The following is a 14,752-nucleotide window of genomic DNA, read 5'->3' on the forward strand; positions in this document are numbered from 1 at the left end:
TATTTGTGATTATTTTTTAAGGAAAAATTTCTGCTGCCTCAACATTAAAAGCTGACTTTTTGTACTATGATTTCTGTTTCCATTCACAGAGATTCATTGCTGTTAATGTGGTTTTAGTTTGTCTTGTGTTAATGGTATCAGTCTTTTACATTCGTGCCTTTCTACTTTAATCTAAATAGCTAAACAAAATACTCTTATTCATTAATTTACATTCCAAGCTTTTTTTTTAATTTCCTGTCTTATGTTCACTTTTGATGAGAAACTAGGGCTCTCATCAAGCAGTCAATCCTACACTGTTATCACTTAGGATTGCAGAATCATTTAATCACGATTGCCTTTAAAATCAGCATCGAGAATGGGAAGTTTCACGTGTTCACATGCGGGTGATCTGCAATGGGCCAAGAGGGGGCAGTGTGGGTCTGTGCCCTCTGGTGGATACGTTACAAACAAAACTCTTTTTGAATTACCAATTAAAAATTGTGTTTGTTTATGAACCTTGACAGCAATGGCATCACAAACTATTTGGGATTTCACCGTTAAAAAAAACCCACTTCACAATCGAATTGTCAACACGAGAACATTGACATATGTATGTTGAATCCCCCTTGATGTGAATTGAAACATTTGCCTATTTTTTCTGAAAGATATTTTGTGGATCCTGTTTAATAAAATAGAAATGCAGATGTATTCTTAAAATATTTTTTTAAACATAAAACTACAATACCCACAGGTACTGACATTTCCGGGGAAGAAGCGGATGTGCTCTCTGATTGGTTCGCGGACGCCTTTCAAAAAGTGTGCGCGGTAGTGGCAATTACCCCGATGTTTCGCATTTTAATCTTTAATCAAACTAACTTACCGCGCCTTCGTTGTGTTGTTATGAAGAACAAGTCAGCGTTTTATCTGCTGTGACTATAAACGCGTTGCCACAGCGGTGTCCTGCTCGAAGTAAGTCCCTGCATATTTTCTGGGTGAAGCTAACAAATGTTAACGTTAGTCGAACGGCTTCTTGTTGTCGTTGACGCTAGCGTTAGCTAAGCTACGCTCCTCTACCGCAACCGATGTTTAAAGCTATACGTTCTAACAAAAGAACGTGTTTTACGACAGCTGCAGACATGAAGTGTCTGAAAGTGGACGAATACGTGCAGCGGACTTCTTCTGTGGAAGAGACGGAGGTTCTACTTCAGGAACTACAGGTTAGCGTAACCATCATTTGTACAAGATGATCCACTCCTATTTTCCTGGGAGCGCTTAGAATTAACGTTATTACTTTCCCAGATTTCTTAAAACTCAATGCGTGCATTGAATACCATTTGAGTGTGACGTGTTCCTTTTGTTATCGTACAGTGCTGCTTGTGTTACACATGAAACCATTTTAATTTTATCAATATGTTTTGCAGAATTATGTGAAGGGTCCATCCGGCCTTCAGGGTCGCACACTGTGCGACAGGGTCATCAGAGCCTGTAACCAACAGCTTGGAGCTGAAACACCTAATCTTGACCATGTCAGTCAGTTGGTCCGGCTGGTGGAGGTTTCCCTTCAGGGCTATGATACTTCCGCAGCCCTTGTCACTCAGAGCAGCCCACTTTACATGGAAAAGATCCTTTTCCATATTGTCAAGAAGCTAAGCACCCTAGAAGCTCACAAGCTATGTAGCCACGTAGCTGGCTTGCTTTACAGCAGGCTTACCCCAGCCCAACAGGTATGCATCACTTCCTATTTCAGCTTATTTACACGAGTTGTGTTTTCCTCACCTGCAGTACGTTGAGTAATCCACTATTTTAATGTCATCATTAACAAGGTTGCCACTCTTGCATGTTCCACAGGGTGAGGACTACTGTGTTCTTGTACGGAGCTGCTTCTCTGTGCTCAGAAATGGACTATCTGCCACCAAGGACGAGAAAATATTGAATACCCGGGACAAACTCCACTGCCAGATGCAAGCTCTGAGCTTCCTTTTGTTGTTGGACAACGAAAGCGTAGCTCCCTCTCTCTCCAAAGCCCCCATATTTTCATTGGAAGCCATCGCTGAATTTGAGCGCAGCTGTGAAGTCGTAACAAAGGACGATGCTTATTTTCTTGTCCAGGAAATGCACATACTTTTTAACACATGCTGGACTGGTGATCAAGGCTGTGTGGGGGATGGGTCCCAGCAGACTACTGAGAATTCAAGTCTATATACGCTCTTTGAAATAGTACTCCTTATAGTGAAGGTGCTTTGTAAGGCAGACCACTATAATCTCGCTCTGACCTTCTTAAATGACATTGAGAGCAAGGTCAGAGACGGTCCTGACGGTCACTGCACAACCACAGTACTCGGCAAATGGACAGTAAAGATTCATTCTGCAATGAAGGCTGGCAGGGAGAGCGGCCAGGCTTTCACAGAGTGTGCCAGGGCCTTGAGGTCTCTTTCTGCTGACCTGGGGGACAGAGAAGCTCATGCAGTCCTGGAAGGTTGTGGACTAGTGGTGTGGGCTGTTGAAAGTTGCAATAGCAAGGGAATAACTGGACCTGTGCTACTGGCTTGGTTTTCCTTTTGTGAGGAGCACCAAGAGCTGATTGGAAAGATGCTAAAGAGGGTGAGTATAGTGACTAGAAAAATTAAGTTTGTGTTCGAAGAGACAAAAGTAGCCATTGAATAGCTATCCAGAGATTTCTTGAATAACCTGTTTGTATTTACAGAATTCAACAAGTCAGTCTGAGTGCAGCAGACTGCAACAGGCGCTTTGCTTCAGTATATACAAAGACTTTGTGTTCGCTTACGAGAGCATGCTCGCATCACAGGTGAGGCTCCTTCTGTGTTATCTAATTTCATGTTGGTGAAGAAGGTACTAAAACTGAAAACAAGACCAATGAGTCACAAGTTGGAACGTGTTGCTTCAGTTTTTATGAAGCTTCTGGTTTAAGTACTGATTATGATTTGTTCTCAGCTGGAGGACAGTGACACACTGGACAGAGTGCTGCTCTACTGCAAAGCTAAAGCTGGGCAGATGATGACTGAATTGCGTAAACTGTCGAGTGAAAACCTTCTCATCAAAGCAGGTGATTATTTCATTCTAGATTATTAACCCGTCAGGTGATGTGAGTGGTTCTGAGAGGGTTACTTAAATTGCCACAGAAATGTATGGCTATAATAAGTTGCATTTTAATTTTGCAGTGATTGCTGTGAGCAACTTGTCCTGCGGATTTTACAACCGGCGTCTCTATGACCAGGCCTTCACACTAGTTGAGATTATCTGCAGGGATCTATGCAAGAATTGCCCCGCCTCGCTCTCTGTCGATAGGGTAAGTCCTTCAAATGTTTTTTGTATTTACTGATCTATTATAGATAGGGTTGGGTATCGTTTGAATTTGAGCGATTCCGATACCGATTCCTTGTTTCGATTCCGGTTCCCAGCGATTCTCGATTCCGATTCTTTTAAGAGGCAGGGTCAAAAAAGTTTAAGTTTAAGATATTTTAAATGAGCTAGCTAACCAAGGGTCTTTCTAAAGGAAATAGTCTGACCTTCTCCATCAATGTTAATTCTATGAACTTTTTATTAACTTTACTATGAATTTCTAACAGGGCTGTTTTCAACTACAATATGAATATCAAACTATGAACTTTAATATTGTATAAACATTATAAATAACAGGGGTACACTTTCCTCCAGAGAGCTTTATTTTTGAAACTTCACAAAAACACATTTACACGTGAGTGTATGATACTGCAAGTTCTTAAACGTTACCTTGCTCCCACTGATGGACAAACCCTTGGAATCAGAGGAGGAGGCAGCGCGTCAAACACGGGGCACACGGAGGAGGGGGGCGCGCAACTCTCCCAACCTCAAATCAGGGACACTTTCGCTGACGGGGGGCTGCTGGCGGTCGACGCGGGGAGGGCTAGTACAATCTTTTTTTTCTTTGCAGCGCCAGCCTCACTGCTCATTTTAACAGATAGGACCGCTCCGCTCGGGCCACCCGGCACCCGCGCGCGCACTGGTCTGATGCGTCACAACTTCACAACAACCGGGAGTTTTCGGTTTGTTTCGAGAAGTGTAACCACACTTAAGACCGCCGACGCACGCTATACATGTTCGATCGCGCTGTTACGCCAACACTTCCGGTGGACGCTTCTTCGTTGGTGTTCAGCGGTTTCTATTTCCGGTCGGCGCCGGCGGACTGAGAATCGAAACAAGGAATCGAATTTTAAACTTTTGAACGATACCGGGTAAATCGCAAAGCTAGTTCCGATTCCAATCGATTCTCGATTCTCGATACCCAACCCTAATTATAGACTTCTTGTCTTAATGATATAGTGTATAAAGCATGTCTTAGTCTTGAATTGGCTTGGTTGTCAGTATACATATTTCTTCTGGATTACAATAGATTGGAATATATGAAAACCCATTTGATCCTGAGGAAAATGTGTTTTAGTTTTTGCACCCATCTTTATCATTAACATGGCTTTTGACCCCCTAGTTGAGCCGACCCTTCATGCTGGCTGTGCAGACGTCTAGGCGTGCTGGACAACTGGAGCGAGCACTGGACTGGGTGATCCTGTGGCTGAAGGCTCTGGGAGACAATGTCACTACTCATATGTCCGAGCCGGTATCCCTGTGGGTGAAAACAAAGACTGATGCGGCCCCTAACACGGAGGAGGACATTCGTCTCCGGTACAGAAGAATTCTAATAAATTGATATCTTATGTTTTGTTACTTTTATTGCTCAGAGAAGGTATTTCATGGATTAATAATGGAAAGAAAACTTTGTACTAAAACAGGACATTACGTGACGGTTTTGGTCCCGACGTCCCGGATGTGCGAGTAATGCTTTGCCTGTTGGAGGAGGAGTTGCGTTGCTATAAGGAGTTTGCAGGAGACACAGCTCAGGAGCGTTACAACACACTCTGCGATCTGTTGGATATCTGCCATGAGGACAGCTCCCACACCCATCTGCGTGCTGTCTACCTCTGTGAAATGGCCCAAGTTGTGTGTTACCAGGATTTTAGTGAACAGACCGATTGGTAGGTGCTTTCATCTGTTGTTTCTAATGGGCCGTGCGCCTTCATATCTATAAATACTGTGTTTGTGTAGAGTTTGGGTAACTTTTTCCTTTTCCAGCTGTACGATCAAGGAGTAGCAGCTAACCGTCTTCTTTTAATTCAATTAATTTGTAACCCTACAGCACAGCAGTTGATTTTACCCATGAAGCTTTGCGGCTACTTGAAGAAGAACCTGAGACTCTGGAGAATGCCGACCGACTGAAAGATGACAAGGCCCATGCTCTACTTTGGCTCTATATCTGCACAATGGAGAAAAACCTTCAGGAGGTGAGCTCTATTATAACTGAGCAACTATTTTTTTTCTCTGGAATTAAACGTTTGTGTAATACACTTATCAGTGGTGTCTTGTGAAGAGTGTCATTTTTAAAATTGTATTTCTTTGTCAGGCCATTGACAGGGACAAAAAACTGCGGGACTTGCGTGAGCAGACACTGAGTGTGGCCAATCAAATCGAAACCAATGATTTTGATTATGAAGACAAGCAGAAGACCCAGGACAGCATCCTGGTCTATGAAGGCTTGCATTTCAACCTTGCTGCGGAGACCAGTAAGATCCTTTTTTTTTTTTCTTATATCATCAGCCATCCTACTGCAGACAAAATGATGACGTACTATAATGTGTTCTGAATACACCTCTATTGTGCGTCTGAGCCATCTGCTGTCTAATTGAATTCATTATTAATTAAACCTAATTGACATTATTTTCATTCCCTGTCAGATTTGTGCAAGCCTCTGGAAAAAGCACTGGAGGAGTGGTCTGCTCTTTTCCAGAGAAATGTCCTGCCTGCTTTAAGAAATCCCAAACAGACCTGTAGCTCCATCGCGGTGACTGCAGCTCTCTTTAAACTCAAAGGAAAGGTAATGAAATGTTCTAGAATAGGGGTGTTGCGGATGATACAGCGGGGCGGGGGGGGGGGTAGGATGGTTTAAATATTATTTTTTACAAAAGCTGATGCACATACGTGGGGACCTTTCTTTAATTCTCACAATACCTAAGCCATGCAGCGTGCCCCGTTCCGCGCGAGTTTGACACTTGTTCTAGAGGATCATAACTTGGGATAAATAGTTTAAAAATGTAGCATTTCTACTGTAAGATACTTCTATGAGTTTTTTATTTTACAGGTGTAATTTGTGGTACGGTAAATATAAGTATTGTTCACATAATTTGTGTATTTATCCAATCTCTCCTCATATGTAGCCTTTAAAGGCTTTGGAAGCTTACCAACTTGCAATTGGACTTTTCCGTCAACTTGCTGATGCCCACGGATGTGCCAGCTCCCTCTGTCAGTCAGCCAGCCTCCTCCTGGAAATGGGCACTCCTGAACTCGCTTTGGTAATGCATGTTTTGTAACCATTACTTGTAACAAACATACTATATCTCATTTTGAATACTATATCTCACTTTGTTATTCTTTTTAGGGGCAGCTAGAGCTAGCGGAGGAGGTTCTTTCTTCTGTCACGGCTACTGATGGACCTTCTTCTCACTCTACACTCGTCGTTCTGTTGAAATCTCAGTACTGCTACAGTACAGGACAGGTACGTGACATGTCTCAACGCAGTACTTATCATTTGTTTTATTTCAATTTATGGCTGGAGTGTGTGACTTTATCAAATTGCCCATTTCTTGTTGGCCCTATCTCAGGTGGATCGTGGAGTAGCTTATCTGTCTGAGGTGCTTAAAGAAATGAACAACCAGAGACAGTCAAAGAGTTGGTACCTGCTGCGTGCGAGGATGCTCCAGACATGCAGCTCCTATTTGAGTTTGGACATCGTTGCGCTGCCCCAAGCCCAGAGAAGCCAGATCACACCGCATGGTTAGCTCAAACAATGGCCACACTTATCATTTCAGGTTTGATTCTGTATTGTGAGAATGTGGAGGTGGATTTTCAGCTTTTCAATGCAGTGTGGAACTGTAATTGTGTCTCAGGTCTAAATAGCCCGGACACTGCCCTTCATGAAAGTCTGAAGCTTCTCTGCAGCCTGCTGGTCACTTTGGTGGGAAAGGGCCTTTATCGGTCTAACGGCAGCAGCTCAGAGATGCGCTTTGTTGACCAGGGTAGGTTTATCCATCACATGCACTGACTGAAAAAGACCATACTAATGTCTCTTATTGTGCTGTGTGCAATGAGCTTCTCTGTTTTGGTTTCTGAGCAGGAGATAACTTGGTGTTGAAGTGGCAGCTGCTCTCAGAGCTCTTAAACTGCTCCATGAAGGTCGTGGCTGTGAGAAACGGGTGTGGAGCCGTCAATGACGCCAGGCTTCAATGTCTGGAAGCCCTCAAACTGGCAATCAAGCTGCAAGCGCTCAGCCAGTACGTACATGTGCACAGGGTGAAAATATACTTGAAATACACGTTGTTGTTTTTCCTTGCCGAGACCTAGATGAGAAGATTGATACCATCGTTTAATGATTTTTGTATAAAGGTAAAGTTACCGCAAGGTCAGAAGTTGTTCTCCTCTCATTGTTTGTGTGCTGTTGAGCTCAATGTGGTGTTTGAACTCCTTTGCAGTGTTTATTTTGCTGCAGTCATGTTGACGTCTTGACTGCTTTATATTTTTAAATGTTTTCCTATTTGGCAAGGCCATTTAACAGCATAGTTAAATTAGCTTTATTGTGTAAGCATAATTGGGCCTAAAACACATTACAGAATAGGTGCACAATTAATTGGAGCCAATGAGGTCACATTACACACTCTCCTTATTTGATGGAATTCCCTCTTTTCTTTGCTCTCGTCATTGTTTTTAGATGTGCTGAGCTGTTGGTGATGAAAGCAGAGTTGGAGCTGCTGCAGGGGGAAAGAGAGGAAAGTAGAATTGATTTAGATAAAGTCAGAAACCTGCTGGAACTCTGTGCAGGTATGTTAAATACAAAGCTCCTGTTAAAATGATGTGGGTTGTTGGTCCAATGTTTTCTTTGACTTTCAGTCAAATTTGTTATGCTTTGGTAAAGTTGTGTTCATATTTATTCCCGGTTAATTTTACTCAACTAAAAAAAATATTGGAGATTGTTGGGACTAATTTAATTTGGGTCATGTATCTTTCTTTGAACTACATAAAAGGCTTCTGTTTAATACTTGTCTTCAGATTCTCCTGATCAGGTGCAGAAGCCTGAAGTGAAAATCAAACCAAGGAAAGGTCGCCCGACAACGAAATCTCAGTTGCCGCTGCCTGGTGTGGAGGATGATCTAAATGGCATTCTGAGCACCCGGTGGATTGGCAAAGAACCCGTGGTGAGGGATGTGTCCAGCTCCCCGCCTCTTAAAGCCCAACCTCGCCGCTGGCTCTCCTCGCTGGCGCATGAATCCGACTGCCACTGCCCCTGCTGCTCTGAGCCCTGTCTGGGCCGTGTCACTGTTCGCTGGGCAGCCACACAGGCTGATCTGGTCCTGCAGCTAGATCCCAATGAGGCCAAAGTCACTCTGAAACTTCAGACGGCAACATTAGCTCGCTGCAAGAGTGTTTCTGCCAAACTTGGAGCTCAGTTGGCTAAACTCTTTCCTCCCCGCGGGCCTGGAAAAAGCCCCTCTAAGCCCTCCCTGATGCAGGACGTGGTGGGCCGTGTATACCTTCACATGGCCCTGTCGGCGCTGGAGCCAAGGCTTAATAAGGTCTGTGGCATATGGAAAGCACTGGAAGCTGGCTTGGCATTTACTGAATCCACAAGTTCGCCTGAGCTAAGAACTGTGAGAGCGGGCCTAATGGCCACCAAAGGTATCGTGTCATTGGTTACCTTGGCTGCTAAAAAGGGCTGCAGCCCTGAGGAACTCTTCTCAAATAATTGGACTTGGAATGCACCAAAAGACGATATTAAGCTGAAATCAGAACAGAAAGCAGCGCCTCCCTCATCTGCACTTAAGAAGCCTAATGAATCCAATAAAAACCCAGTCATTCCTTGCAAAACAAAAGAGGCAAAGAAGGTTAAAGTAGTCAAGCCCAGGATTCAACTGACAAGCTCTTCAACTAAAGCAAAGGGACTTGTTCCCATGACACCAGTAATGATAAAGCCCAAGCTATCGGGTAGGGAGCTTGACTCTTTTGACTTCAACACAGTGGTGCCGACATTGGCCTGCACTCCTATTCAAAGAGTGAAAGCCCCTGCTTCTGTGCAGAAAGCACCGAGGACGGCCTCTAAGCTCCAGTTTCACGTTTATGAAGAGTTGTCGCCGGTTCAAGACAAAGTCCAACCTGTACCCGCCGCACCCAGACGCACAAAAAAATCACGCTTCGTGGTAAGCAGTCGATCAAAGCAGTTTTTATTGTTGGCAATTAATATACATTTCATTTAAATTAATGTAATTTCACTACAGATGGAGTTTAGCGACGAGAGTGACACCGAACCGGAGGAGCCTGAAGAAAAAATAGACGTCTCTAAAAGGCGAACCACCGCAAGAAGAGCTGCACAGACCCGTAAACCAGGCCCAGATCCACCGGCACAGAAGGTCCCGACCAAGAGGCAGACCAGGGGAAAGAAGACCACCGCGAGGCCTCAGGAGACTTCTGAGGAAGACGAGTCTTTGGTCTGTCAGCCTGCCTCCACCAGAAGAGGGAGAACTAGAAGGGAGGCGTCCCGGGCTGCAGCTGCAGCGGAGGAGGAAGAGGAGCTGGACCAGATGAGGACCATTGAAGAAGAAACCAATCAAGTTCTAGACATTAGCATTGAGCAGCTCAGGACATCCGACTGTGAAGAGTCTGAAGACAATGCGGCTTCAACATGCCCACCAAAAAATATTGGTGGGCATGTTGATTATACTCTCAATTAATGTTTAATCTTATAACTCAATTACCGTAACAAAGTATTAAAGAGCCACAGCTTTGATGCCTTTTTTGACTCTCTACATAGATTTCGAGGTGTTGCGGAGGGATTTGTGCTGTGCTCTGGAGAGAGACGACCTGTCTGAACTAAGGAGCCGAGGTCCTCTGAGAGGTGGTCAAACGCACCTCCCTCATTCATACACCAGGCCAGGTGAGGCACTGTTCATATTGGTATTCCTTTTGTTAGAGTGAGACTCGCAATCTTGTAAATGATCTTCAAAACATAACAATTTATGTGAATGAGAGGAGGGAAATAATGCTGCTACAATCTAGAAATAATCTTCTAATGAAACAAAGGATATGATACCCAAAAGAAGCAAATCAAGTTGAAATCCAATCGATGTCTCTTAACCTTGTGCCGCTTAGTCCAGTCGTCCACAATTTTGTTTTTGTTCTCTCAGACAATCTTTCTCTGGAGGATGTCGAGTCGTTGCTCCGCTCAGCATGGTTGGCCCTCCAGCACTTCCCCTCCCCCACCATCTACCCAACCCTGTGTGCTCTTCTGGCCTTAACCAGTGGACAGCAGGACCCAGTGACTACAGCCATGCTGCATGCTGACTCCCTGGGCATCACAAATCGCCATCACACCATCAGGCATTTGGCCAGTTGTCTCAAGTAAGCATATGTCTGTATAGTAGAGTTTGTATAGTGTCGCGTTCTGGCGTCACTCTCACCAGCACACCTAATTTTTTGCATCATACCTGTCGAAGGGGCAACATTCTTTTACCTCGACATTGTTAGAAATCGTTAAATTCACGTCACTATCTGTCACCATTTGAACAGAAAGCTCAGAAAGGTGTCCAGTGAGTTGGCAGACAAGATGGGGGCTCTGAGTCTCGGTGAGCTCGGTCCAAATGAGTCCACTGAGCGAAGGCTTTCTCGGTTGGAGAACATCTTCTCTTTCCCATCTGCTGACTCTGCTACTTTCCCCAAAAGCCACCGTCAAGGGTTTCTCCAACTAATTGAACAGCTTCCCCCAGGTATGAAACACTGTCTTGATCTTAGTAGCAAAATGGGTCAATTTTCATGTTTTTGATAGCAACTGATCACATCATGATCATGATTGTACATCATTAGAGAACTGATGATAATTCTGTGGATTTTGATTCTCAAGTAAGTTTTTATTGAGAGTTAATTTGCAGTTGTAGATGTACATAGTGGAGGTTAATGGATTTAATTCATATTACTGGATGCTTTTTGTACAAGTTGATATACGCAGAATGTGTACCACGTTCTGCTGATGTACTGTGTACCTTTCTCTCCCTGACAGGGGTCACTGTGTGTGTGATGTCTGTGCTTGGAGTAAAACCAGGGCAGATGGGTGACGGCGTCCTGCTGTCGCGCCTAGAGAAGGGATCTGTCCCTGTCACTGTTCACACTGCTACCTCTAAACAGGTGAGGACAGTTTAATCTTTACAAGTTGAATGGTAGGATTAATTATATTGTAAATTTAAAACAGAATGGAGACTTTACATTTATTTATCATGCTCACAATAGCATTGTTTATCACATAGACTGGACATTTACAGCTGCTGTTCCTGCCTTAGTTAAAATATAAAGGCTATCTATTAAAATAAACAAGTTATAAATTAGATGGTCTTCATATATTCATCGAAAATTGTGAGTAACTTTAATGAGTAAAAGTACTGTGCTAAATATTAACGGACTGTCATGTTTTGACTTGTGTAATAATCTCCCTGTAGCTTTATCATTAACATCAATGATGGTAACTCTGCCTTCGTCATCGCTCTTTGTCTCGCAGCACTCCATCAGTTGGATGGTTCAGGAGATGGAGAGCATTCAGGTGGAGCAGAAGCTTGTGAGCTCAGTGTCGGAGAAAGTCAAGTGGTGGGAGGGCCGCAGGGAACTTGACTCTCGAGTCGAGGTGAGTGGTGAATAGCGAGGGTGCTACTGGGGAGTCTCCGTTTGTAGGCGGTTAGAGGTTACCATGGTAACACAGTTTTACTTGGAACACGTCAGACGTGTAGACTAAGAAAATGTGTCTAATTAATTTAGTCTAATCCACCTGCTATCTTTGTCTTTCAGCGCTTGTTGAAGCAGATGGAGGAATTGCTGGGGTGCTGGTGGAGCTTTCTCCTCCCGCCCTCTTTGGATCCTGATCTCTCCAAACAGACGCAGCACCTTTGCAAGTCTTTGTCTGCAAAGGGAGTGACAGTCAGTGAGGAAATGTTGATGGTGTGTGTTGCATTTGTATTTAATTTGCAGTTTTAATGGACCTAAATATGACCTTCCATTCCGTCTTGGTTTCTATTGGGAAAGGAAGAGCAAAGCAACTACTCACACGTAACTTGTGTTTCAGGCCGTGCTGTCGGCCTCTCCTGTGCTCTCTCAGGACGAGCTGAAGAGATTTGCGCTTGGACTCTCTCCGCAGTGGGACCCTGAGTGTGACCAGCTTCTCTTTGGAGCGGTGTCCCGGCTCGCTTGCAGAGAAGAGCCCCGCGGTCATGTGGTTCTCATCCTAGACAGGGTCGGTTTCATCATCTTTCATCAGCTAAATACTAGATCTACCAAAGGGACTAATTTGTACATAGTGGGGCCTTTTGGGGAAAGATCTTTTTTAAGTGCTAGGGTTATATGTTCTTTGTGGGAGCATGATGCTAAAATGTGGCGGTATCCTTTTTTTTTTTAATTTAATTTTTTTTGCGCAGTACCTTCAGAAGCTGCCGTGGGAGAGTACCTCCTTTTTAAGGTCCCACTCTGTCAGCCGGATGCCTTCTCTGCATTCGATAATTGGACTGAGTATTCAGAAAGAGGTAAGATCAAGCTCCAATATGGCTGTGGTGAAAATGTAGAGCTACTTACAGATATTGTTTTTTAAAATGTACTATTTTCTTCTTCTTTTTTAGGCGGACTCCGACTCAATCCTGAAGCAAGGTGTGGATGCCAAGCAGGTGTTTTATGTGGTGGACCCTGATTCCAATTTAAGAAACTCTCAAGTACAATTCAAGGAATGGTTTTGCAGGTGAGACCAACACTGCTGAGAGTTAAAACCCTTTAATGTGGCTCCCTGTCACCGGTCAATTTCTTTTTCCGCATTTAATACATAAAACATTCTCGTTAAAGTAAACCAGAATGGGACGGTGTGTGTGGAGTTCCTCCTGACTCGAGTCAGCTGGAAGAAGCTGTTGCTACCAAGGATCTATACATGTGAGTTTGTGATTTCAAAGATTCTTATAGGGACAGGAACCATTGATTTGATAGGTTAATCTGATGAAATTACATTTTAGCTGGATTCATGTAACAGATCCTTTTCTCATCAAGAATCCTTCTGATAAGAGTCCCACAGAAATAATATTCAAACAATTATTGTAAAGTAATTGGTAAAGGATAACATTTAACAAGAACTATTGTGTGGTTGAAAAAAGATCCATTCAAATGTTTCATTAGTCCATGGTTTGGGTTTTTAATAATGTGATTTGATAACCTGTTTTAATTTATCGTCTCTTTCCATGTCCTTCTAACCCGGGATGCTTTAGTTACGTGGGTCATGGTGCAGGTGCGCGATTCTTCGACGGCCAAGCGGTCCTGAAACAGCAGATGAGAGCAGCTTCTCTGATTTTTGGCTGCAGTAGTGCAGCTCTGGCAGTGCGCGGCGATCAGGAAGGACAAGGCATAGTCCTCAACTACCTCACTGCAGGCTGGTGAGATATGTCTTTTACAAGCAGTTGAATGAGGGTCTTTTAACTGTCCCATGAATACATTTGTTTTTGTTTCTTTCATTTCTCCTTAGCCCCCTTTTTTTGGGAAACCTGTGGGATGTCACAGATCGTGATATTGATCGCTTCACCAAAGTCTTGCTGGAGTCTTGGTTATCTGCTGGTTCCGGAGCTTCCCTCTTAGATTATATGGGCCAATCACGGCAGGTCACGCACATGAAACACCTCGTAGGAGCTGCACCGGTGGTCTACGGCTTACCGGTTCTCCTGCAGTAAGAACAGGAAGTCAACAGTGTACGCAGTATCGAAATTGTATTGTCCATCAATATTAAAACCTATGCTTCTTTTTTTTATTTTTTATTTTTTAGACCAACGTTACTATAGCTTCAATGATTTTAAAATCTTTAAAAATTGTATAAAGTATTTTTGAATGCATATCAAATGTGTTGATTGAAATTCTTTCAAATAAATATGTTCTTGGATACCCTGTGTTGATTTGTAAAAAATTACTTGACTGGTTCTATTTATGTGAAGCGTGAAACATTATAATCAATGTTCTACAAACAAGGAATATGTTTTGAGAGAAATGCTAACAAGTTACTAACATTTGGATTAAAAACATTTTTCTGTGGGAACAGGATGGATTTTCCATGACATAGGTCTGGTTCACACTCCTTGAAGTATTGGAATCTTACTAGAGCTTTTTTTTCTCTGCTAAAGTGGCTCATTTGTGGGTTCTTGAGCATAAATACTGTTACATCTACATGCTACATCAGGGCTTCCACTAAACATGTGATAATTCAAGTTAAAAGTCTGTTGCATGTACACTTCTATCACATACATCTATTTTGACTAATTATATTAAGGTTTACAGTTCAATGTATTGTGGGTAAACTAAACTTCAAAATGCATTCCAATCTCTTTGCTTTGAATTATTTTGGGTCCTATTAAAAATTGTCTGCACAGTGTTTACCAAAAGAGAAATTAAATTCAAGTTACGGTAGCAGTTTGAATACGAAATGTCATAGATTGACACATCTCAGGATATAGTTAAAATGATTAATCAAACAAGTTTGAATTTGATTTGATTTATCGTAACGATGCAATAAAACACATGCGTTTTATTGTTTAAAAAAAGTCATGACGATAATTCAAATTTCTTACCAGAAAACCGTTCCGCTGCTTAAAAGAAATATGGAACAAATAGGACGTTTTCTTGA

General features: G+C 43.0%; 1 protein-coding gene across 1 annotated transcript; it reads left to right on the forward strand.

Moving 5' to 3' along the window:
- The first annotated feature begins 769 nt into the window (after positions 1-769).
- Positions 770-14,016, forward strand: espl1 (extra spindle pole bodies like 1, separase). Its single transcript, XM_037448286.2, has 32 exons — positions 770-948; positions 1,114-1,196; positions 1,401-1,703; positions 1,828-2,580; positions 2,684-2,785; positions 2,932-3,043; positions 3,159-3,286; positions 4,463-4,656; positions 4,764-5,006; positions 5,168-5,312; positions 5,432-5,591; positions 5,763-5,902; positions 6,243-6,377; positions 6,464-6,580; positions 6,687-6,858; positions 6,972-7,100; positions 7,199-7,355; positions 7,790-7,899; positions 8,128-9,272; positions 9,351-9,774; positions 9,884-10,006; positions 10,257-10,470; positions 10,639-10,835; positions 11,126-11,250; positions 11,618-11,740; positions 11,902-12,051; positions 12,176-12,343; positions 12,525-12,629; positions 12,723-12,838; positions 12,940-13,023; positions 13,353-13,517; positions 13,607-14,016. Exons 2-32 carry the CDS (start codon positions 1,116-1,118, stop codon positions 13,806-13,808), a joined length of 6,522 nt encoding a protein of 2,173 aa, XP_037304183.2. The 5' UTR covers positions 770-948; positions 1,114-1,115; the 3' UTR covers positions 13,809-14,016.
- The last annotated feature ends 736 nt before the right edge of the window (positions 14,017-14,752 follow it).

Source organism: Pungitius pungitius, chromosome 8, assembly GCF_949316345.1.
Source record: "Pungitius pungitius chromosome 8, fPunPun2.1, whole genome shotgun sequence".
In the NCBI taxonomy this organism is placed as follows: Eukaryota; Metazoa; Chordata; class Actinopteri; order Perciformes; family Gasterosteidae; genus Pungitius; species Pungitius pungitius.